Source organism: Melanotaenia boesemani, chromosome 9, assembly GCF_017639745.1.
Source record: "Melanotaenia boesemani isolate fMelBoe1 chromosome 9, fMelBoe1.pri, whole genome shotgun sequence".
Lineage (NCBI taxonomy): Eukaryota > Metazoa > Chordata > Actinopteri > Atheriniformes > Melanotaeniidae > Melanotaenia > Melanotaenia boesemani.
In genome coordinates this window covers 10,944,575-10,967,135 of record NC_055690.1, presented here as the reverse complement: position 1 = coordinate 10,967,135, position 22,561 = coordinate 10,944,575, and the positions used below count along the sequence as shown (strand labels likewise).

Genomic DNA, 22,561 nt, shown 5'->3' with positions numbered 1-22,561 from the left:
CAGAGGTGGCACTTTATTGTTATTATTTTTTGTCTTTTTTTGAGTGCATCTTCCTTTTAGAAGTATACCTCTCTGTTCACAGGTTTCTGTCTTTATTTTCTCTGGCTGTGCATGCAGCATGCTGGGAGGCTGTGTCATTTAGGACGATCACAGACACAATGTCTGTTCTTTTATCATTTGTGACGATCTGAGGCACACAAGAAGTCATGTTTGATTAGCTTCTTCTCTCAACTTACCCTCATGTAAATGTAGAAAAGCAGAGGCCTACAGTTTTATGGCTAACTGGGGAGGGAGGTGGTGCTTTTGTCTTGATGAGCTGACTGAATGACTGGCAGTCTGTTTTGCTGAGGAGCGTTGTACAAATACTCTGCCTCTGCCAGTGAAAACATGCATGTTATTTCCAGCTGCCCTTCTGTCCATTTGCCTGTCTACTGAACTACATTCACATTGCTGTCCTTTTTCTGTGATGGAACTGGTATTATCCAGACTGCCAAGGGCAACCTGGACTTCCTGTTGTGTCTTTTCCTTCTAAAAGGTGATCATCTTTTTTTTGTTTGTTTGTTTCTCAAGAGAGGAGGGAAGAAAATGTCAGAGCAGTAAGAGATAGAAGCATTGCAGTGTAACTGTATACCCCCAGAGAGAGGCCTGTACTGCTGCTGCTGCTGCTTGGGCTGTATGATGCCCCTGTTAGCAGCCTGTCTGATACAGCATTTTCTCAAGGAGAAGGTGGCCAAGGACAAACAGCAGTCCCACAGGATGGTGCACTTGGGACTAAGACACAACAAGAAGAGATTTCACTCAAAACAGAGGGACAGGGGAGAAGCTGGTATTCTGAGGCAAACCAGTGTTTTTGTTCTGTAAAAGAAATTTGATGGAAATTTCTCCTTTTAGCTTTTCTACTAAATCCTCTTTAGGCTCATTCCTTCACGGACCATATTTAGTTCAGTCATAGGTGCTCATGCATGATGAAGGTCGAAATCCAGCAGACTCCCTCCCTACCCTCACAGTTGTAATAAATGATGTTTGCGCATTGTGTAATTTTGGGAGAAGGGGAAACAAAAAGGAGTTGCTACACTCTGAAGTGATGAAATTTGGAACTTTAATGGAGCCTGAAAGCAGCTGCAGAGAAAAGACGCAGACTGACAAAGAGGAATTTGCAGTAAATAATTTTAGTGTGAGGAAAGCAACTACCTACCCTGGCTGAGTTTGATATCTTCTGCATCCAGTGCTCTAAAATACAGTTTTAAGATTTTATCGCAAACAAATCCACATATATGAGATGCTAATTTATTATTATCTGCTTAATAGCCAGTAATTTAATTGTTCCTTCAATTTCCAAACACTTCACTGCAAATTTTCTATGTCACTGATGTTCAGAGCCAGATTATCGGCAGCATATTTAACATTCTGCACTGTAACCCTGGTATGATCCACATAGTATTTCTCTTTTTAATTCTCTAACTAATGACCAGTGGAGATTTTCCATTTATCTGTCACAAGGAGTTATTGTAGGCTACTTTTTCACTTACACATCCATGAAATGACACCTGTAGTCACAATACTCGTGCATCAAACCATGAATTCACCGTGCTGTCGTAGGAGGAGTTGAAGGACCATCATTTGACATCACTTTTCACTAAAGCCTTTTTCCATTTTGTATAACAGCCGCTAATGAATGCTGCAGCTGCACACCTCCATCAGCCATTCTGATCCGAGATAAAAACCAATCAAGCACTCCAGAGAATTCCATTAGTCTGATGAGATATGAATATAGCTCAGAGCATAAATCTGAAATAGTCTGCTGTTTTCAGACAAACCCATTTAAAGTCATTTGATCATCCTCAACTAATTATAGAGGCTTCTGAGCAGCGAGCTGCCTCATCCGGACTCCACCCCTTTAATTCCTCACCTTCTTTTCCAACCACTTCACTGTTCATCACATATAGTTTTTATGTTTTATATTAATCATCACTTTTCTATTATTGAGCTGCTGGGATCTGAAGCCGCTCCCCAGTTGTGTGAGGGATTTGTAAGCATTGTAGTTGCTGTCATGGTGCTTGTTTGGATTCAGGATCTCTCCCTGACAAGAATCAGGATGCTGCAGAGGGGTCTGACTTGCTGCACACTGTCGGGAGAGAAACAGGAAGTGGGGGTGCAAGGTCAGACAACTAACAAAACCCAAGAAGTCTGGTAGAATGGCTTAGAGATGGATGGTCCTGTTATGAAGCCTGCATCTTCTCCATGGAGACATGACTGATTAGCTGTTGGCCTCAGCGTGTCTCTGTAGAGTTATATTCTTCACTAATCTGATTGAAACCCTTCTGCCCTCCCCCTGCTGAGAGACTGAGGGAGGGCAGAGCAGGGCTTAATGACAGATAAGCATATCTACATTACATCCATCATGTTCCCCCAGTAAAAATGACCTCCTTTGTGATGCCTGGAGCATCTCAGAGTGAAGCAGAAAAGAGGGTTGTAGCTGCTTCAGTGCTTATTTTCTGCAGGGGGGTAAAATCAGTGCACAAATTCATTTCAAAACAGCTTGCATGGTTGTGGGAGAGCGACTCGGCATGCAGGAGCTGGTCTCTGGATTAATGTCCTTCTATTCTATCCAACTTGAGTAAGTTGGTGATGAAAAATCATTTTAATAAAAAATGTTAAACATTGAATACATTCACAAAAATTAGTTTTGCAAGTTGAAAATGGAATTTAAAACCCTTAAAGAGTGTATAGTAGATGCAATTTGATGGTTGTCTCAATGTCTTTATTGATGAAAATGTGAGATTTTGATCTTTCAGTGACTCATATTTGAGAAACAGAGAATATTTAGTGATTTGATGAATGACCTGATTTTTTCCCTTTCTTGCCTGAATCTTTGTACAGCTATGCCTTTTAATGAAAAATACTGAACATCCAGCAACTAGAGCCTGTACATAATATGTTCAAGCTAGAATGTTTATACAGAAAAAAATACCTTCTTTTAAGATTAAGAAATAAAAAAGAAATCTCATTAATTTTTATTCATTAAATTAATAAAGAAATTAAAACGGATATTATATATCTGTGAGATCTTTTGCCCATTCCTCAGATTTGGGATGTAGGTGAGTTTGTTTTATCATATAGTAAAATTATCACCTATGTGTTTTGGGTTGTTGACTTGCTGCATGACCCTCTTTCTCCAAGCTTTCTGCAAGCTGTCAAGCAACAGATCCAAAGAGAAAGGTCCTTACCATGAAACTACCACCACTATGTTTTACAGATGGAGTAAATTTCTTATGGTGGACGGTAGCATTTTGCTTTCCTTAAATTTAAATTATTTCTTTTATTTAATTGTATTCAATCAGCTATCTACAGATCCTTTTTCCAGCAGCTTTCTGGCTTATTCACATGATTTTTTAAGCTGGTAACTGCAAACAGCAACAAGGTTATTTTCATAGAGCAGTGTATTTCTCCTCACTTCCCTGCCATTTCAACCATCGATTGTCAATGTCATGCTGATGGTCGACTGATGGAGTGTAAACATTAGCCAATGTGAGAGAAACCTTTAGTTGTTCCTTAGTAACCTGCCGTTTGTCTCTGACCTCACAGACTCTTGCACACCTTGCTCTTAAAGCAATCTTAATTACTCAACGTCTGCTGAGGAATTTCCTCCCTTACACAATCCGTCTGAGTGGCTGGTGGATGGTAACCTCTTCTGAGGTCCTCAGAAATCTCCTTTGCCTGTGCAGTGATACACCCACCTGTGTTGAGAAATCCCACCTTTGAGAGATCAATTAATTTCCATCCAACTGGACGAAAATACCTGACTTTAATGCCATTTTTTAAACTGTCTCATACTTTCAACTCTTGAGTGTGTTTGAACTAGATTATTTTCCTGTGTATATATCAACTTATATCAGTCTTTCAATCACCACTGTGAGCATTTCCTGATATTAACAGTTAAAAGTTGGTCTAAGACAGATAAATGATAATAGAAGTGCATGTTCAGAACTTACTGTCAAAAGAGATGCTTGGGTAATTTAGAAATGGTTTGTTCAGCATAGTGTTTATAATCCTCTCAGCACTGTGAGCAGAAGACTTATCACAGCTGAGCAGATGGTGATATGAGCTTTTAATGCAGCTCAGCAAACTTTGTACGACTTAAAACGTGTTCTGAATCCCAGCAAAATAAAACTCATCATATTGTCAAATGAAAAACTGAAGCTTGTGAATCTTTCAACCATCAGCACCATTTAGACTTCTGGGATTGTGTTGGTATCCAGTACAAATATGTAGGAAATGGATGAGTGTGTCTCCTTTAGAGCAAACATTCACTAATTGGTTTTAATTAAAAATTTAAAAAAAAAAAAAAAGAAAAAAAAAAGCAAATCTTTCATAGTCTTGCTTTTGCTTTAAGGTTGAAAGAAGATTTGCTGCCACCACTATACATTGTGTGATGGGGCTGGGTGGTCTCCCGTGTCCTCCTGTAAACTAAAAAACTGTTGTAATTTTTTTTATGTAACTACTGTTGGTGTGCTCCTAACTTATCTGGAGGTCTACAATCACCAAAAAAGTACTAGAAGTTACTGTTTTTGTTCTGTTTCCTTTTATCTGTCCCCAGTGTCTCACCGCTCTGGGATAAATGCGTTTAAATATGCTGCTTTTTCTGTTTGGGATTAGAAGCAAAACCACATGAAATAAAAGGAATTAAATTGTATTTTTGGTTTGAAATGATTAATCGTTCTGGCCTTGTTTGGCCTGCTTTGACTGTGGGGATTAAATATTCTGAGGTTTTTAGTTTTCTCAGCTTTTGATGTTTGAATTTCAGATATTTTATCATTTATTTATACCATATTTTTTGTGTACAGTGTGTGCTATGTTGTGTTATTTAATGTGTCTTGATCTGCAAAATTGAAAAAGAGACATTAAACCTTAAGAGTCTTTTTTAAATTGAGGTTATAATAATAAAGGGTTGTACAGAGTCAGGCAAAATGTATAGAAGTAAATAATAGCTGTTGTTGTTTTACCTTTTTATTTATAATGTATGTTATAATCTAAGATAGTCAGCCATTATGTGAAATATAATAGTTTTTTCTCTTCAGAAGTGGGTTTTGGCGCTGGTCTCAAAACCTATCACCTGAGCCTGAAGTCTCAGGAAGAATAAGTAAATCAGTCCACTCCTGGGAGAAAGTTGCTGCTGCTAACACAGTAACCTGCCCATCAACCGTATATATATGCAAATGAACTGAGAGGATCTGTCCTAGTAAAGATAGACTGCTTGCTGTGGTTTTGTTATATTGAATCCAAACATGTGGGAAGTTGTGGCTTCAAAGTCAAACTAGTCACAACAACTTTCCACTGTCTCCTCTCTGCTTCAGTGCTCCCAAGCAGTAAATCTACCACCTGCTATCATCTCACGTTGTCAGATAATTTGGAGACATAGCTGCGTGTCCTTTGTCTCCTGTTTCCTGCAGACTGTTCTCCTGCCCCACCATAGCTATGTCTGCCTTGTAGCGAGGCTATGTGATATTTCCATGTTGTCCTTGAAACTGCATGCTTTCAATGTCACCTCCCACCAAGCACCACACTTCTCCCCACAGCTCCTCTGATTTAGACATGGTGTTCTTCCTTCTCTCTTCTCTCTCCTCTGATTGTTCTGAACCACACATTGTAGGACAAATTGGCTATTTTATGTTTTACTTTGTTCACGGGAACATTGCGTCCTTTCGCTTCTTTCACCGACATCTCCTCTCAATATACTACCTCTATTACATTCCTCGCCTCATGGCGAGTTTTGCTTTCCCAATTTCTTTTTTGCTTTCTCAACAATTATGTGCTCATTAACCGAGAGAGTTCAGGCTGCTGAGAGAGACGTCAGTGACAGGGCTGGAGGTCTCACTGAGATGCCCTGTTACCGTGGTTCCTTTATTGACAAGTCAGCCTGCTTGTCTGCCAGCCTGCCTGGTCCTGAGGAGCAGCTGTGTGGAGCTGCATGCTGATGAGTGTAGTCATCCAGCAGGAAAATGAAAAAGTACAAGTGGGAGTGACGGGAGGAAGGAAGGATGCAGCAATGTTTTCACTCAACTTTGAGGATATGAGAGGAAGGGAAGGACAAGAAAGGAAAGTGAGCATAGGTCATTTCTCTAAAATCCTCTCTCCTCAGCATGAGAGATTATATGACTCTGCTCTCCAGCAGACGAAAGAGAAAGGCACACTCCTGTGTCTAATCCTCCTCTTTTAAACTGCTGAGAGTGCAGTACAAAGTGGGGAGGGTCTGTGTCCACATAAAGTGGCCTGTGGAAAACACAGGCACGTAGTTTAAAACTAACTGAGCTCCACCTAACAACTGCTTAAGCCCTAAATCTCCAGTGTAGCCACTCCCAGTCCCCACCACCCACGTTTTCCTGCTTGTCGATATGCCCTCCCTCCATCACATAGAAATAAAGCCAGCAGTGTCAGAAACATCCTTCCAACCCTCATTAACTTCTCTTAGGCAGTCGCGACACTTCTACGCTTTCTGCACTTCCCTCTTCTTCTCAACTCACCAGCTGAACAGACCTCCCACCCTGCTCAGAGAGGCTTTTAATAAATGGGCAGGCGATGGGCAATTTAATCATGCTAATGTGTACGTTATGGGGCATTGCTTCGGCTACTTGATCTCCATACTGGCTCAAAGGAGGCTGCAGGTGGACAAATTCAATTTTGGTTTGGCCAATCATTTACACAAACAATTTTATTTTTCTTTAGCTAAAACAGATGCTTCTCAGACATAAACAATAAAATCAAGGCTAAATGCTTTGTTTGACTTGAGGGTGAGGCTAGTTGTTGTGTCTATTTCAGTCATAAACATCTGGCATAGTGATGTCAAGAGTAATCCGCTCCACACCACGTGGACTGTAAGCCTGGATAGAGATGGCTGAGAGGGTCCCTGGTTCACATGGATCAGAAAGCTGGTGAGACAGGCTGAGAGAGACATAGGGAAGCTGGTCTAGAAGTAGATGTGTAGACAGTTGAGGTAAGAGAAAATAGCCTTGTATAGAGATGATTTCTTAAAGTGAATAAAGATGAAAGAAGGAAGATGAAGGATGGATTGAAGAGATTTCTCATGCTGAGAGCTTTTAGTGGCCAGAAGGAAAGAATTGGTGTTTGTACCGACAGCAGCTCTGCAGGAGAGACACACATCTATGATGCCACTGAAATAAAACATTCACCTGAAAATTGACCCCGGCTATCCTTGTCATTAAGTGCACGAATGAAAAGCAATTATCCTCTTCCTGAAAGAAACTGTTAAAACTCCAGCTCCTTATTTATGCAATCATGCACCTGCTTAGCTTTGCCAGACAACAAGCTGTGGGTAAAATCCTCTGTGTAATTATCTCTTTATCGCTGCAATACACATACTTACCGGCTATTTCTCTCACAAACTTCTCCCTACAGAGCAGCACACAGCTCTCACTGTGTTTGGGTTGGCTTGGCTGTGTTTGCATGAGACATTTGATAATAGTCTGTCAAATTGAATTTGACAGTCAGAACAGCAGATAATAAACAGTAATCAACATTTTGTGTAAATTTGTGATGTTTTTATTTCTCACTTTTTTTTTCTTTTTTTTTTTTTCCAACCTTTATTTAACCAGATGGAAAAAAAAAACCCATTGAGATCATGATCGCTTTCACAAGGGTGACCTGGCCAAGAGGTCTGCAGCACGTCATAAACAGACAAACAAAACAGTATGAGAACCAAAACGAAAAAACAAAACAAAATTAAAACATACAATATCACCAAAGCAATAGCATTTTCAACATTGAGTGCGTGTACTATCCAAGCAATTCAACAACAGACAACGAATTAAGATTTATAACACAGGCACTGTCCAATAGTCTCACTCTGTCTGTCCTTTAATATAGAGCAGAAAGCTCCAAGAGGAATATGGCAGATTGTATCTATTCTTTATGAGTCAACAAGCCATATCATTATGGAGATTTTTTTTTTTTTTTTTTTTTTTGTGGTAGTTTAGTTAAAATAATCCACTTAATAAACAATTAAATTTGATGTGAGATGGTGTAAAGATGGAAGTAGATGACACTTGCGGTATGACAAAAAGGGGGTCAATTGACCCTTTAAATTAACTGGTACTGTTTCTGTACTAACCCAATTGTATATTTTTCTTCAGAGATTTGTAGGTATAAGGCTGCTTTCTCCTCATTTAAACCACAGTTTTGCAGAAAATTAGGAGTCAGTCGTGCAAATGATCTGCATGCTAACCAAAAAAGAAAACACTGATACATTTATTTGCCCAAACAAACATAAATAAGGGAGAAACATTCAGTGGGGGTGTGTGTATTTCACAAATACTTGTACACACATTTTTTGAGCAAGTCAGGCCTGAAATCTTTCATTACATATGATGCTTATGATGTTTTTGTTGTTGTTTGCAGTTTCCTGTACAAGTACACATTACCTCTAACAACCTGCCATGTAAACGCTTAATTTTCTCAGGCCTGTTAATTAGTTTGTTTATTAAACTGGAATCACGTGTAAGCTGCTGGACGAGTGTACCAACATGTTTGTAGTCTGACCATTTCCATAGTTACAGCCCCTGTCTCCAATCATAGTTTTCATTCTGTTCATCATTTTTTAAACCAATCCTGCTAAATAAAGCACATTTTCTCTTCATTTTCCAATAAGTGTTGGAGCCTCACATTCAGTGAAACTTTCTTTTTCTTTTGTGGCATGCCTAATGATTTGTGTTGCAAACAGCTTAATACCTGCAATGAATTTTTTTGAGTGAGTGTCCACGCTCATTCATGAGTGGGAAAATGGAGAATCCTGTGCAGCAGTCCTTCATAAATCTGGTGAATACAAAGCACATTTCTGATTTTTTTAATAGTCTCAGTTCCTTTTCATTAAAGCTTTGACCTAGAAGTAGCTTCAGTGACTCATGTGATATGAAGAAACAACATACCCAAACCTATTTTAATGTTACTGAGTTAGGCAGACTCATAGGAGAACAAGATCTTGATGGTTTGGGAACCAAATATGTTTATATTTCTTGAGAAAAATATAGCTGGGCACAGTTTAGCTGGTGGATGTGAGTTTGAACTTTTAAGTGCCTCCTTCTTTGTTGCTCTACTTTTTCACAGCATTTCTTGGTACTGATTGAACAAACAATGACGCTGATGTCTTACTTTAACTATTACTAAAAGTACTGCAAATAGCTTTTCCTGTGTAGAATTAAACCAAATCTTCCTCCTTGTCTTTACTCTTCATACCGAATGCTTCAAGCCGCCGCCTCATCCTCAGCCAGACAGAAACCAATCTGCCACCTCATCTAACCAGGCCAGCAGGGAAAACCAAATACAATTTTTATGATTGCTGTGAATGACCCTCAAGGCAACGTGTGATTGTGCTTGGGAGGTGAAACCAGGTTGACACATCCTGCGTGAAATCTGTGTTATGAGGGGCTGTGGGGGAAATGGTTCTCCAGTCCTGCTCTGCCCTGTTTCCTGCTTCACAGGCAGCCACTGCTGTCAGAATGAAAGAGAGAATAATACAAAGCATGCAGCAAGCATCCTGACGTCGACCACCAGGCACTGAGCGCATGTTCACAAGCAGTAGCTCTGTGTTTCAGTCTGGCGTGTTGCAGATAAGAGCAAAGAGAAAGATGGTGACACCACACAGTATTGACACGGCTGCCTGTCTGAAGGAAGACGGATGATGGATTTGTGGCGAAGCAGAAGTATGTGATTATAATTGGTTAAGCTATTCATACAAGTGGCTACAGTTTTTGCTGCTACATTATAAATATATGATATGCACATTTTGAAGAGTTAATGGGTTCATTGGTTTTTCTCTGTGTGAAAATAGAACAAAAGTCACAGGTTTTCCACAAAGACTTTGACTGGTTTAAGTTTTTGTTCACTGTGCAACTACCAAGAAAAATATTACCTTTTCTTTGTTATCAGCTCCCTCCCCATCAGTAGCTCCTCCAACTTAGACCACCATGCTGTAGTTATGAAACAGGTCAGGGCTTGTGTCCTTGCAGCTGCACAACTATTTGGCCAAGTTCAAGCTCACATTAGCCCTGCATGAAAAACACACCCTTGATATTCTGTTAAGTAGATCCAGTCCATCAACACAGCAAGGATAAAACATGAAGGGAGGAATCGCAACTGGATTGCATCTGGCAGGGAATTGCGGCAGCCCTGAAAGTATGATTAAATAAGGTCACATCGCTTTTTTTTCCCCGGAGCTGGATCTGTTGCACAAATGTCCTGGATTACATTCAGTCATATCAACTGAACATGAAGCACATCAACACAGCCCCTTCAGCTGATCTCTTGTTGCTCCAAGTAAACCCCCCACTTGTTGATAAAAGTACACAAAGCAAGAATGAATATGATGTGTATTTTGCAAACAGATTATGCTGCAGCAGATTCTAATTAAGTGATGCTTTCACCCCTAGTCTCCCCTCACAGGACAGAACAAAGACCACCTAAGATGAACAGACTAAAGGAGATTTCTGGTCTAACTTTAGAGAATAATTATTTCTGTTCATACGCTGCTTATATCTCTTACCCAAATCTAGATGCAAGACACAGATTTTTCCAGGCTCTTGCACAATCGTATAAATCAGGTATGAGCTGGTTAAAATGGTTATTTAAGACTAAAACTGATAAAATCCCACATAAGCAGGGTATTACTGGATGGAGTTTATCAACTTTAAATCTATTTTTCAATTTCTATTCCTTGAAGCCCTCAGTTGCATAATACCTTGTAAGACGAAGCATGCTTCCAATCAGCATAATTTCACTTGATAAAAAGCATTATCCTTGTGATTCCAAGTGTTTATTTCTCTTTCTGAATGAGCTCGACCACAGTAAGTCTACGAGACAAGACTCCACCAACTGCAGACTCTCCTTCTCCCCAATGAAAACACTGAAAAAAACACTCCAACATTGTTCTAAATAATAATGTATTCCTCTTCTTCTGGCCAATTCTTTACTTACCTAATTTTACATTTTCAGGATTTTTCTTGACTCTTGTGCTGCTTAAAGTCACACAGAATAATTGGTAATTGTAACAAACAGTCAACAGTAAGAAGGGCAGCAGCAAAAGTGCAAAATACCATAATCCTGATACAAAGATTAGGAAAAGAAATTCAAGTAATACAACAATGACAAAGGCTTTTTTTAGATGAGATTTTAATGAAAGACATGACTGAATAGTGATAGGCTGACAGCAGAGTTCATCTGGAAGAGATGTATTTTAAGGCTTGAACAAATGTGACAAATATGACAATGTGTACTGAGATGCTGGAGGAAATAAAAAGACCAGGAGTAGTAAATCTTAATAACTGTGTGTTAACCATACTGCATTTATGAAACTCAGACTGCTTGAGATCTCTTCTCACTCCATGAAAGTTTGACTTATGTTTCATCTCTTTTTCAAAATAAGGCTTTTGCAGTTTGCGACTTTTGAACATAATAAATCTCCAATTTCACTTATTTCTATTCAGATCAGTTTTGTTTCTGTGTCGAGACATTAACAACTTCCTTCCAGCCAAACTCCAGAGCCTTTCCTCACAAAGAGACAAAGAGAGAAAAGACGAACATTAATATTAATTTTCAGATAAGAAGACCATACGAGCTGTTGAAGAGTGTCCATTAAGGTTTTGATTTCAGTTGAGTTTGTTTTGGTCTCAGTAAAGAGGATGTAAATCCTATAAAACGAAGATTTTCATTCCCCTTTTTGTCAATAAACAAAAGCGTCAGTATAATGGGAGAGCAATTATCCCAGAAGGGATTAACCCTGAACCTTAATGTATAGAGCCAATTTGCAGTTGTTGATAATGAAGACACCTCCGGGATATGTTGCCTGCATTAATTAAGCAGTGGAAGGCTTTTCCATTGGTGCAGCTGTAACCTTGTAGTATGAGCGTTGTAGTAGTTCTTATTTCATATTGATGGATAATACAACTGAAACTAGGTCACCAAACTGCACACTTCACACTGCTAGGGTCTCACCTGGAACTGTCTTTGTAGCTTAAATTTCACAACATCTACATCTATACAGCATCTTTATGTGTTGTTCAGAGTCTTTCCTGGAGTCTAGTGGACAGAACTGGGACTCTGGGGCTTGTGAATTGTTCTGTGTCCTAAATTCAACCACAAAGTGTATTAGAAGTTATTTTTCATGCAGTATTCACTGATCAGGATTTCTCCCAGAGCTCACACCGTTAAATATTAGCAGAGAAAAGCAGCAGTGGTCATTGTAATGTTTTCCTGTAATGGGTATGGACATTGCTGAACACAGTGATGCTCACTGCCATGGCAATGGGGAGATTTTTTTTTTTTTGTCTGCTGAGCACAGACGTGGCTTTGTGTACAGTATGCCCGCTGTGTGCTCCAGCAGAAATGTGTGCAAATCTATAGAGCTGAGGGCCATTTTTGCCTTGGTACACAAGGACACAGTGATGCTGAATGCAGCAAAGCGTGCAGAGCAGCTGTTATTCTGATTGTTGTCTCATAGCCAGTCCCTCGCAACCTCATTCCCTTTTTCACTATTATTTCTTTTTCTTCTTTAAATCTTTTTTCCCCTTCTTTTCTCCTGTTCTGTCGCTGTGGGCTCTTGATGATCTATCGCCCCACTTTCCTCCTCCTCTCCTTACACTCTTGCTCTTCAATCTGTTTTCTCCTCTTTCCTATCCCCTCTCTTTTTTCCCATCTCCCCCTCTCTTTCCTCTGCTGCCTCAATGTTCCTCTGCATGAATAGCTGGGATGCTTTTGTAGATGGTTTCCATAGAAACGAGCCATTTGAACAAGTCGTCATTCACGTCCGTTTGCTGTAAGCTGGAGAGAGGCCATGCTATCTCCCCTTGACACACTGGCAGACCTCCGCAACTCAATCACAACAGCTGGAAGACTGTAGCCAGCAAATTAATTACGAATGCTGCATTCAGCTCCATTCACTGATCATGTCAACACTACTGCATTGTTTCAACAGCGGAGCAAGAAAATGATTAACATTGGTGAGTAATTACCACAAAGCAGGATGTATTTTGCTTTGCAGTTAATACATCACTTATTAAACTGTTCATAACGGCATGTCTTCCTTAAACTACCATGCCTGAACACATCCTGCGGTCGTGGATAAGATGTTCTCTGTTTCAGGTCAGATCATTGGTCTCCAAAAATATCATCTAAGAAAACTACTGAAACCAGAACTAGGTTGTGTTCAACACATTTTCAAAACCTGGAAGGATAGAGATGATCCATCATTTATGAGAAGAAATGTTTGAATGATTGGATTTGGAGTTAATTCAAAACTGTTTTAAAAAAATAACAAGAACTTGTAGCAATGTTTAAGCATTTCCACAGAAGCTGTTGGATCAAATTGTTGAAATGCCTGTTTGATCAGCTGTAAATATTTGCCACTGAGGCTAGTTTAAAAATAATGATGAAGCTTTCAGTTTGCTAGAGCATAAATATTAGAATCTAGAGCAATAGATGAAGATCATGAAGTCTGATGAATCCCGATTTACCCTGTGTCTAAGAGATGGGAGCAAGAAGAAGTGTTGTATCCATCATGCCTTGTTCCGAATGTACGAACCTATAGGGGCATTTTTATGATCTGGGGTTGCTTTAGCTCAACAAAGTTGTACGCCCAAGAAATTCATTCAGCTGCCTTAAAAGTACACATGAGCAGGTTTTTCCATCAGTATTATTTCTTCATTCCTGTTGGCAGTAGTATATTCCAAGAAGACTCGAGCTGTGAGAGAGTAGTTCAAGGAACATTGTTTTCGTGAATGGATTATCCACCACAGAGTCCAGACTTTCACTCCACTGAGCTTCTTTGATAATGTGCTGAAGAAAACATCCCGCTCTTCCATCATCATTACAAGATCCTAGCGAAAAATGTATTCAAATCTGGATGGAAATAAATGATGAACTTTGAGAATAATCTTGATCCATGAAATGAAATATAGGACACATTTAAATCAGTGGTATTTCCATTGTTTTGCATATTGTAGCCTCATTAACAAAGACCTGTTCAGTCGAGGGCAGGTTAAGCGGAAAGGATTACAAATAGGCTTACAGTCTGAACTGAGACTGGTACAGGCGTGTCATGGCCACGCCATTGTCTTCCAGGGTGGGTGTTTTGGAGGATGTGGCGACAGTTTTTTTTCCACTCCCCTGTGACAGTTTGGTTCTCTCCTGTCTGCTCCGGTCTGGTCGTGAGGTTAATGAGCCATGCAGAGGTGACCGCTGGTGAACAGGAACATGATGCTCAGCTCCCTGAGGAGCATCTTCCTGACACACACACACACACAAAGAAGCACAACTTTTTCTGTGTTACAGCTTCACTTTAAATATTGAAAGAGAAAAAATTCAAACATCAATTACAGGAATTGATTTTCACCCAGAACCTTCCCTTTGACGCAAGAGAGTACATTTTGGAAAAGAGAGTGGACATTGAGTGCTTTTTCTTTTGTAAGAGAAGCGAGAATCCCACACAGGGGTTTTATGTGGAGCAATAAATTTCCCAGCTTTTAGGTTTTGTGTTTAGAAAGAGGCATTTACTGTAATCCGCTGTTCTCCAAACTGTGAGAGCATTTTTCAAACTGAGAGTTTGGAGCAGTGACTCAAAGGGCAATTCTAAGGTAGTCTTAGACAGAGAAGACAAAAGGCCATGTCGCTCAGACACAGGGGCTCATTTGCATCCTGGTGAAGAGGGTTGCCCTTTTAATTAAAATTCTTAGAACATGACAACTTCTTCCTTTTAATTATTCTGCTTTTTGGCACTTCTCTTTTTGAGGACGGGGGCTAGCGGAGGTGTTTGGTCAGTAGGAAAATGTCACCATGTCACATCCTCCACCCTGTCATCTGTTATCTATTTGCTGCTGAATGTTTTTTTTTAGTGATGGTGTCAGTGCCTCAGGCCATGGCCTTCCCACAGGCTTCACGGCTGGAAGAGTCACACTGATGTCACACAGCCTCGCGTGGCATGTGGATTCCAAATAACTGACATAAAATGTATTAAAGTGGCGCCTTCAAAAGAGGATAAAAGCTTTTTGAAAACTATTCTCAGGTCTTGTTACATCATCATACAACACAAGATCGCACAAGACATAAAGTGCTTTAGGCTACTCACAAAAATATAATCTATGAATAAATAAGCAAGTTATTAAAGTACAAATATTTTTAACACAGCGCAGAGGAAGATATCACTTTTACAGCCCGGGGGGGAAATCTGCTTTTACTTCTGTATCGCTTATAAACAGCAGCACCGTGGAAAGTCCGAGGCTGGTGAGGATGCAGCTCTCACCTTCCTCACTGATGCTCCAGAGATGAAAATCAGCATCTGGTTGGTTTTAAATCACGCACTGCAGATGTCCTGTTCTGACCAAAATTTGTTTACTGGAGCTAAAACTATTCTTTTCAAATAAAACTTTTGTCGAAACTGTGGTGTAGTCAATACTCGAAGTTACAGGTGGCAGAGGTACACATTCACTCACAACTGAGCAATATAGGTTTTCAACATGACATAAATACATCCAAGAATGTTTATTTATCTATGAATAACATAAACAAATTTAAATAAAATTCAGCAGAGATAAAATATAGTCCAGCTGCACTTTACAACAATTTACAACAGTAATAGGTCAAATAAAACACTCTTCAACCTTTTTTTGTCCAGTGTTCTGGTTCGGCAGTGTAACAAAATAAAGGAGCCATAACATATAAGAAATAACCACCAAGCACCAATGTTTAAAAATAATTTTAATGTAACCAAAAATAATAAGGGAGAAGGGAGCCCCAGTTAAAAGAAACAAAACATGGGAGCATGCCACAAACCAGCCACGCAGTGGGCCGTAGGATCTGGGCTGCTCCCACCAACCTAAAGTCCAAACTAACCTATAAGACACCAAAACTGAAAACAGGACAACAGATGACTGTCAACTCAAAGGCAAAGAAACCAAACAGAGTTGCAACAGTGCTGGCATTGGTGGTGGCAGCCAGGACACCAAGATCCCTCTTTTGGCTTTATACCCCCACTGGAATCTCTCCAGCCAATCACTGAAGAGGAAAACAGAACAAGTTAATCACACACACAAGGAACACTCATGCTGACAGAGGCACACATAACATTGTTTTCTTTCTCTGGCCTAATTTCATATCTTCCACAAGAAAAAATCCTCGCAGACTGTATTGATGAGGACTGTTCGTGGTTTGTGTTTGTGTTTAAGACTGTATGGATTCAGCATCTCAGGGAAAGTCGGCTGTCATTATCGCCATGCAGGTTGTAGTGTTGGGATCTTTTTTTGAGAAATGCCTTCCAGGAAAATTATGGAAAGTGAACCATATTCAGTGTTGTTTGGTTTTCGCAACACAAATGAATTTGCTATCAGAATGAGAAATGACCGACATTAAACTCCATTTCCAGTCAACAAACGTCACTGCATCTCTGTATCAGTGTATAAAAATGTCTCCCTTTTCATCTTTTGAGAGCACCTGGTGAGATATTCATTGATCAGCAAGTCAGACTGAATGTATCATTTAGTTTTATTGTTGAGAGGGAAAGCACTTGGTATTATACACGAAAATTCTGTTACAAAGACACAAAACCACAAGACACAGAAAAAAATCTGCTCCACTGAAGCTGTTATATAAAAGCTATTATTGAAGCTTATATAAAAATATAATTACTTTAATTTCCCTCCGCCACATATTAGTGATATATAATAATTACAGTAAACCCCACTTCTTTTTTATTGAATGCATTAAGAGATAAGAGTTCTTCTTTATGCCTGTAAGTTGTACCATTACTCCAGTACATGTGTTTGTGGATTTCTTCCTACTTTCTCACAACTACATCTTGTTTAAGCATTAAGTCACCACAGAGAAGGATTAGGTGGATTATTGATGCTAGGCATTTCTCTGTAGTCACATGGACTTTAAGCATGCTGAGAACCCATGAACTGGTGCCTCATTCTGGAGCTGCTTTAACTTTCACCATACCCCTGCCAAAATTAGACCAGTTGCCACCCCTCAGCAAGGCCTGCAAGGTTTATAGACCAGTTGACACTGGAGCTGATTGCAGTGTGGCTGTTTTTATATGCACCATGGGCAATTTACCAGAAAATGTGTCAGAGATGTCGGCCAGGCGCCACCCCCTTCATTAGCCTGGTCACAGAGAAATTTTATGCTTTGGTTTGTTTTGGCAGATTTTAAGTTACAACCTGCACGTTTATGCTGGTGGGCCATCGGTGAGGCTCAAAACCTGCTGCCTAAAGTGGTGCAGCTCTCATGTATTCATTTCCACTTTCCCACTATTCTCCTGGTGTGTGTCCTCAGCTGGCACGCTGCAGATTATTCTGCCTTAAGTGGTCGACCTGAGACCACATACACACATTTGTTTATACACACACAAGCACACACAAAGGTTGGATTAGCTTCTTTGGAGTATGCCCAGATGCTGTGTGGTAGGTCTTGTAATACTTGACTTCAACCCTTCCAAGAGGTTTTTTCTGTAACTTCATTTATAAGGGAAATAAACGAATTTCTTCTTATTTTTCCTTTCTTTTGTAATTCTGCTGGTTTGCATCCAGTCAGCATTGTTGTAGATATGAGACTTGGATCCCTTGCATTCAGAAATATTAATGGAAACCATTTTGTGCCTTTCATTGCAGCTTTTTTACTCCTTTTTTTCTGTGAATTGATTCATTTTCATTCCCCTCACTGTCACAAACAATTATCCTGCAAAGATTTGATATTATTCTTACATCTCCATGTTTCTAATTCCTTTTAGGAGGTCTGTGACCTTATCAGGGTTGTAATATTGACAATAAGCATGTACTACATTCATTTTATAGTAATTTCATTGCTCTTTACAAAAGAATTATACAAGCTTAATTCAATCATGTTTAATATACAGTCCATTTCTATCACAAAGCAGCATCATACCTCTGCAACAAGCATCACCAGGTACTGTTGAACACTACCAAGGCAGAGAAATTATAGCACCAGACTCAGACAGTATTTAATTCCTTATGAGAATAAAATTAAAGGGGGTGTATGTTGCAACCCATGCTTCAGGCTTTATTTTACAACAAGCCCTTTTGTGTCAGCTTGTTTTCTGCCTAACTTAGCTCAGTCTGCACCGAGCAGTCCAATAAAAGGTGTTTGTGTACTGGAGGCAGACTGGGAATGCGGCGGTATGCTGGTGTGTGTTTGCAGTAAAGAGAGAAAATGAGCTAAACGATCTTGAGCCCACACAGCTTTTTGACAAGCGTCTGTGGTAGCGGGCTTGTCTCTCCTACATCTCTTCTCGCCTTTCTTTATTGCATTTCAGTCTGAATTCATTTGAGAATAATTTTCCGACCAGCACGTCAGCACCAACGGTGCACGCTCCCTGCTGCTGCTGCTGTTCACAATGTTTGCCCGAGCTGTTCTCCCTCTCGCTGCCTCTCCCATTTCCAAACTTCCCAACTTCCCCTCCCACTCTCACTCCTTTTGTTTCTCCCTCTGTAGCTAAACCTACACACAGTAGCAGGTGTTCGCACTTACATGATGTTTCATCTCACAGTGAGTCAGTAATGACAGAGGAGGCTCATCATTAGGCGTGGCAACAAATTTTCCGTATCGTGTTTGTTTGTGTGTTTCAGCAACACAAAGACCAAAAATGTGAGCTAACATGTCAACATAGTTTAGATTTTCAATTACTAAGATGTTTTTATAGAACCTACATCATCATGATGACTTGAAGACAAGAGGACGATGACATAAAAAGATTATAAACACATTTATTTAAAATCCACATTTGGATTCCATTATTCCTTCTGATGAAATGTTGTCTATGACTCAACTGGCATATCCAGCAAGGCTTTCCTGCCTCATAAAACCTCAATTTCTTTCTAGCTGTTGCACGAGTCTTTAGATGTGTAGACCTTTGTTCTACAGAATGTTCCTTTTGGGAAAAGCTGCACTATTATTCATGCTCTACTGTGAAAGAATCACTGCTCAAATGGGTATAAATGGTTTCTTCAAAGCTCATGAAATATAACAATACTTTAGCATAGAGATTACACACCAGTAGAAAGTTTTTAATTATTTTTTTTTTGTTATGTATTTTTGTTATTGCTACACTGCAACATTAAGGATTTGCATTATTATATTTAATTACTATAATTATCTCTAATTTTTCTTTTCCTGTTTCCACTTTGTTGCTTCTTGCTGGGTAACAAGGCTCATCATGGATGGAAAACAGCAATGTTTTTTAAATATGAAACCAAAGAAAAAATCATGTTGCCTCAAAACCAAAAACTATCTATCTGTCTGGTTCAGGTAACCTTTGATGACTGGACAAGGCACGTGAACAAGCTGCTAATCCTCCCCCCTCCCAAGACGTGCCTAGCTCTCGGATGCCCTCACATGGCACTTCTCTTTGTTCAAGTCTGGCTCAGGGCAGCTCTTTTCTCAACAGCTAAACAAGCATGTGACTCCAGATTAAAGGCAGTGGCATTAACTTCCTCCACTCTGCCTCCTCCTCCTTTGTTGCACTTTAAGAAATAAAGACATTTCGAGATGTAGAAGGAGTCTAAGTAGAGTCTGGACAGCCCCATTTTTTGTTTTTTAATGTTATTGTCGTGGTAAGGCTCTTGCTACCTCCACTGTTGTCTCTCCCACCATTTCCACCTCTCTAATTCTCTGTGACTGTCTCAATAAAAAGAGACAAGGAGATTAAACAAGGCCATTTATTTATGATCATAGCTGCATATAAGTGAATTCAGCCTATGACCGGTTAACTTGTGGGTGTAAATACTGTCAGTGCAGGTGGGTGTATGTGTGGCGAAGCTGGATTCAGAATATGTGTGAGTGCAGACTCTGGCTGGCTCTGCAGCTCATCACAGACTACAGCCAACTGCTGATTACACAGCACTTGTTTTGTTCTCGCTCTTTTCTGTTCTGCAACTGTTGTCAGCACGTGAGCCTTTGCAGAATTAGATGGAGAGCTTTGTCAAACACATTGCTACTCAAGTCTCCCTCTTCAGCTGTTTTGTCCTTGGTTTTATGCTACAGAGGATACCTCAGTCTGCTCTTCCTCAAGGCCGAGGACCTAGCAAAGGGTCAGACATCTGCTCAACAGTCCACACTCATTTACTTGATCTCTCTATGGGGCTAAAGCCTGTTTACTCAGCCTGATAACATAATGACAATCAAGAGGGCATCAGTTCCGTTTCACTTCCTGTCTAGAGGCTCCTTAGTGAGTGTTCTGGGATAGTTTGGAATACAGTGATGGATCGCCTCACTGGTTAATTAGAGATTCCCACATTGTAGTACCCCTTGCTTCATGCAAGTGTTGGCAGGCCATGACTTTATTGTCTTAGACAGGAGCTGATGCTATCACTTTTTCAAGTAATTTAAAAGCCTGTCACGTGAAAGCTGATTACAAAGTAGTTTTGTATGTATCCATTCTGTATGAAGAGCAGTGAAGGATTGGAAGAGTTCATTCTTCCACTCTGCAGTGGGAGGGTCTGCATAGCTCAGTAAATAATGATAGGGAGGCAAAGATAGCAGATTTCCTCTCAAGTTCAAAGGCTGCTAGATGAGCATTAGAAGGAAGAGACAGAAGTTTCCTATAAACCTACAATAAGCCATTCTTTCTTGTTTTTACGTCTCTGTAAAGCTGATCAAACGGTAGACTGATTCAGCTTTTTTTTTTTTACCTTGAAGAAAGTAAATGATGTATCTTTTGTGGATAGACTTTGCTCCCAAGAGGTCTACACAAACAAACCTCTGTCCTAAAGTAGGAATGTCCTGTTTTGTGAGGCATGACAGACTGCAGAGTTTTCTCTCTCTCTCTCTCTCTCTCTCTCTCTCTCTTTCGCTCTCTCTCTCTCGCTTTCTCTCTCTCTCTCTCTCTCTCTCTCTCTCTCTCTCTCTCTCTCTCGCTCTCTCTCTGTGTGCAGTCACTAAATGGGCATCAGAGCAAAAAAAACTTATGCACAAATCCCATCAAAACTCCACTCCACTTTCACCACAAACCTAGCCAAACATTCCCTTTGTACATTCAATTCATCTCTCCTCTCTCAGTACTGCAGCACTGGGTTGCAGTAGCAGCCACAGTGTGCAATACCAATATCTGTGCAATGCAATATCTGTTGCAGCTTGTGAGCTGAATCTGCTTCATGTGGAATGATTTCAGGGTATTTGTGATAAAAAGAATGCATGGCTGAGTTACTTGAATCTGTCAGAATATTTTGCATCCTTTATGAGCTTTATGATGATCATTTTTCTTTTTCCTTCCTTCTCCTACTGCAGGCACTAGCTGCCAATGCAGGAACGGGTTTCGCAGTGGCCGAACCACAGGTAGCCATGTTCTGTGGAAAACTCAACATGCACGTTAACATTCAGACTGGCCGCTGGGAGTCCGACCCGTCCGGAACCAAGAGCTGTGTAGGAACCAAAGAGGGCGTGCTGCAGTACTGCCAGGAGGTGAGTCACAGCGACACAGACTCATCTAAGTTCAGTTGATGTCATACAGTAGATGTGCTGAAATCCACGCACCATGGTCCGTTGGATAAGAGAAGTGACTATGTAAGTTATAAGATATGAGTTCAGGGAAAACTAAGGGTGGAGATGTTTATTTAGATCAGTATCCTCCTTTCCTTTTATCTTACCTTTGATGAGTATGCTAACGGGAGTGTGATGTTTTTTAAATGTGAGTTTGAACATGTCGAACAAAATAAAACAGGATGAATGCAGCATTTTGTAAAGCAAATCATGCTAACTTTAGTTTCCAGCATAGATGCAATTTTAATTAAATCTGAATGATAGATTGTTTTATAAGATGATTAAAGGACTCAATTGTCGGTTGTGTAGGGACGTCAGATTTAAAGGTGCAGCGCGTAACAAAATCAAAGGTCAATGACAGAAAAATATAAAAACTGTGTTACTATTGGTATCTTATCACTTTACTGAAATAACTGTTCTAACATCTACTTGCCGTGGGTCACCATTTTTACTGTGGTGTCACTGAATGGACAAACAACTCTATATGAAGCAAAAACCCTCCAAGCTTTAAAACTGAAGTACCAGCTTTATTTGATAGGTGCACCATTTGAGATAAGGAACACCTTAAAAGGCACATAGAAGAAGATAATACACATGTACACAATGTTGAAGTAGTTACCTGTACATGTAAACGTCCTGTAAATGTACCACTGTCCATTCACATTTGAAGTAATTTCTTTTTTTAAGGATTTTTGGGCTCTAGTGGCCTTTATTTGATATTAGTTGGACAGGAAAAAGAGGCAGATATAGCGGGGAAAGACATGCAGGGCAGGACCTGAACCTGGGCCGGCTGCACCAAGGAGTTGTAGCCTTTGTACCAATGGGGCTATACATAACCCCCAGAATTAATTTCTACATCCATCTTTACCACTGCTAGTAATTCTTTTACACTGTAGTTTTTAGGCGCATAGTGGTCATGGCCACCCCTCAGCTCCGCCCCTGTAACCTGCACACTGGTGTTCAGTCTAACTGGTCCAGTTTGCAGCTAAATGTTACTAACTTTAGAAAGTAC

The 22,561-nt window shown here is 40.0% G+C and overlaps 1 protein-coding gene across 5 annotated transcripts in view; it reads left to right on the top strand.

Annotated features, from left to right (window-relative positions):
* aplp2 (amyloid beta (A4) precursor-like protein 2) overlaps positions 1-22,561 on the top strand; it is a 52,389-nt gene that overhangs the window by 5,738 nt on the left and 24,090 nt on the right. For all 5 annotated transcript variants that reach the window (XM_041994138.1, XM_041994137.1, XM_041994135.1 and 2 more), the window contains exon 2: positions 21,298-21,471. In XM_041994138.1, the coding sequence (XP_041850072.1) occupies positions 21,298-21,471 (174 nt within the window). The remainder of the gene's footprint in view (positions 1-21,297; positions 21,472-22,561) is intronic.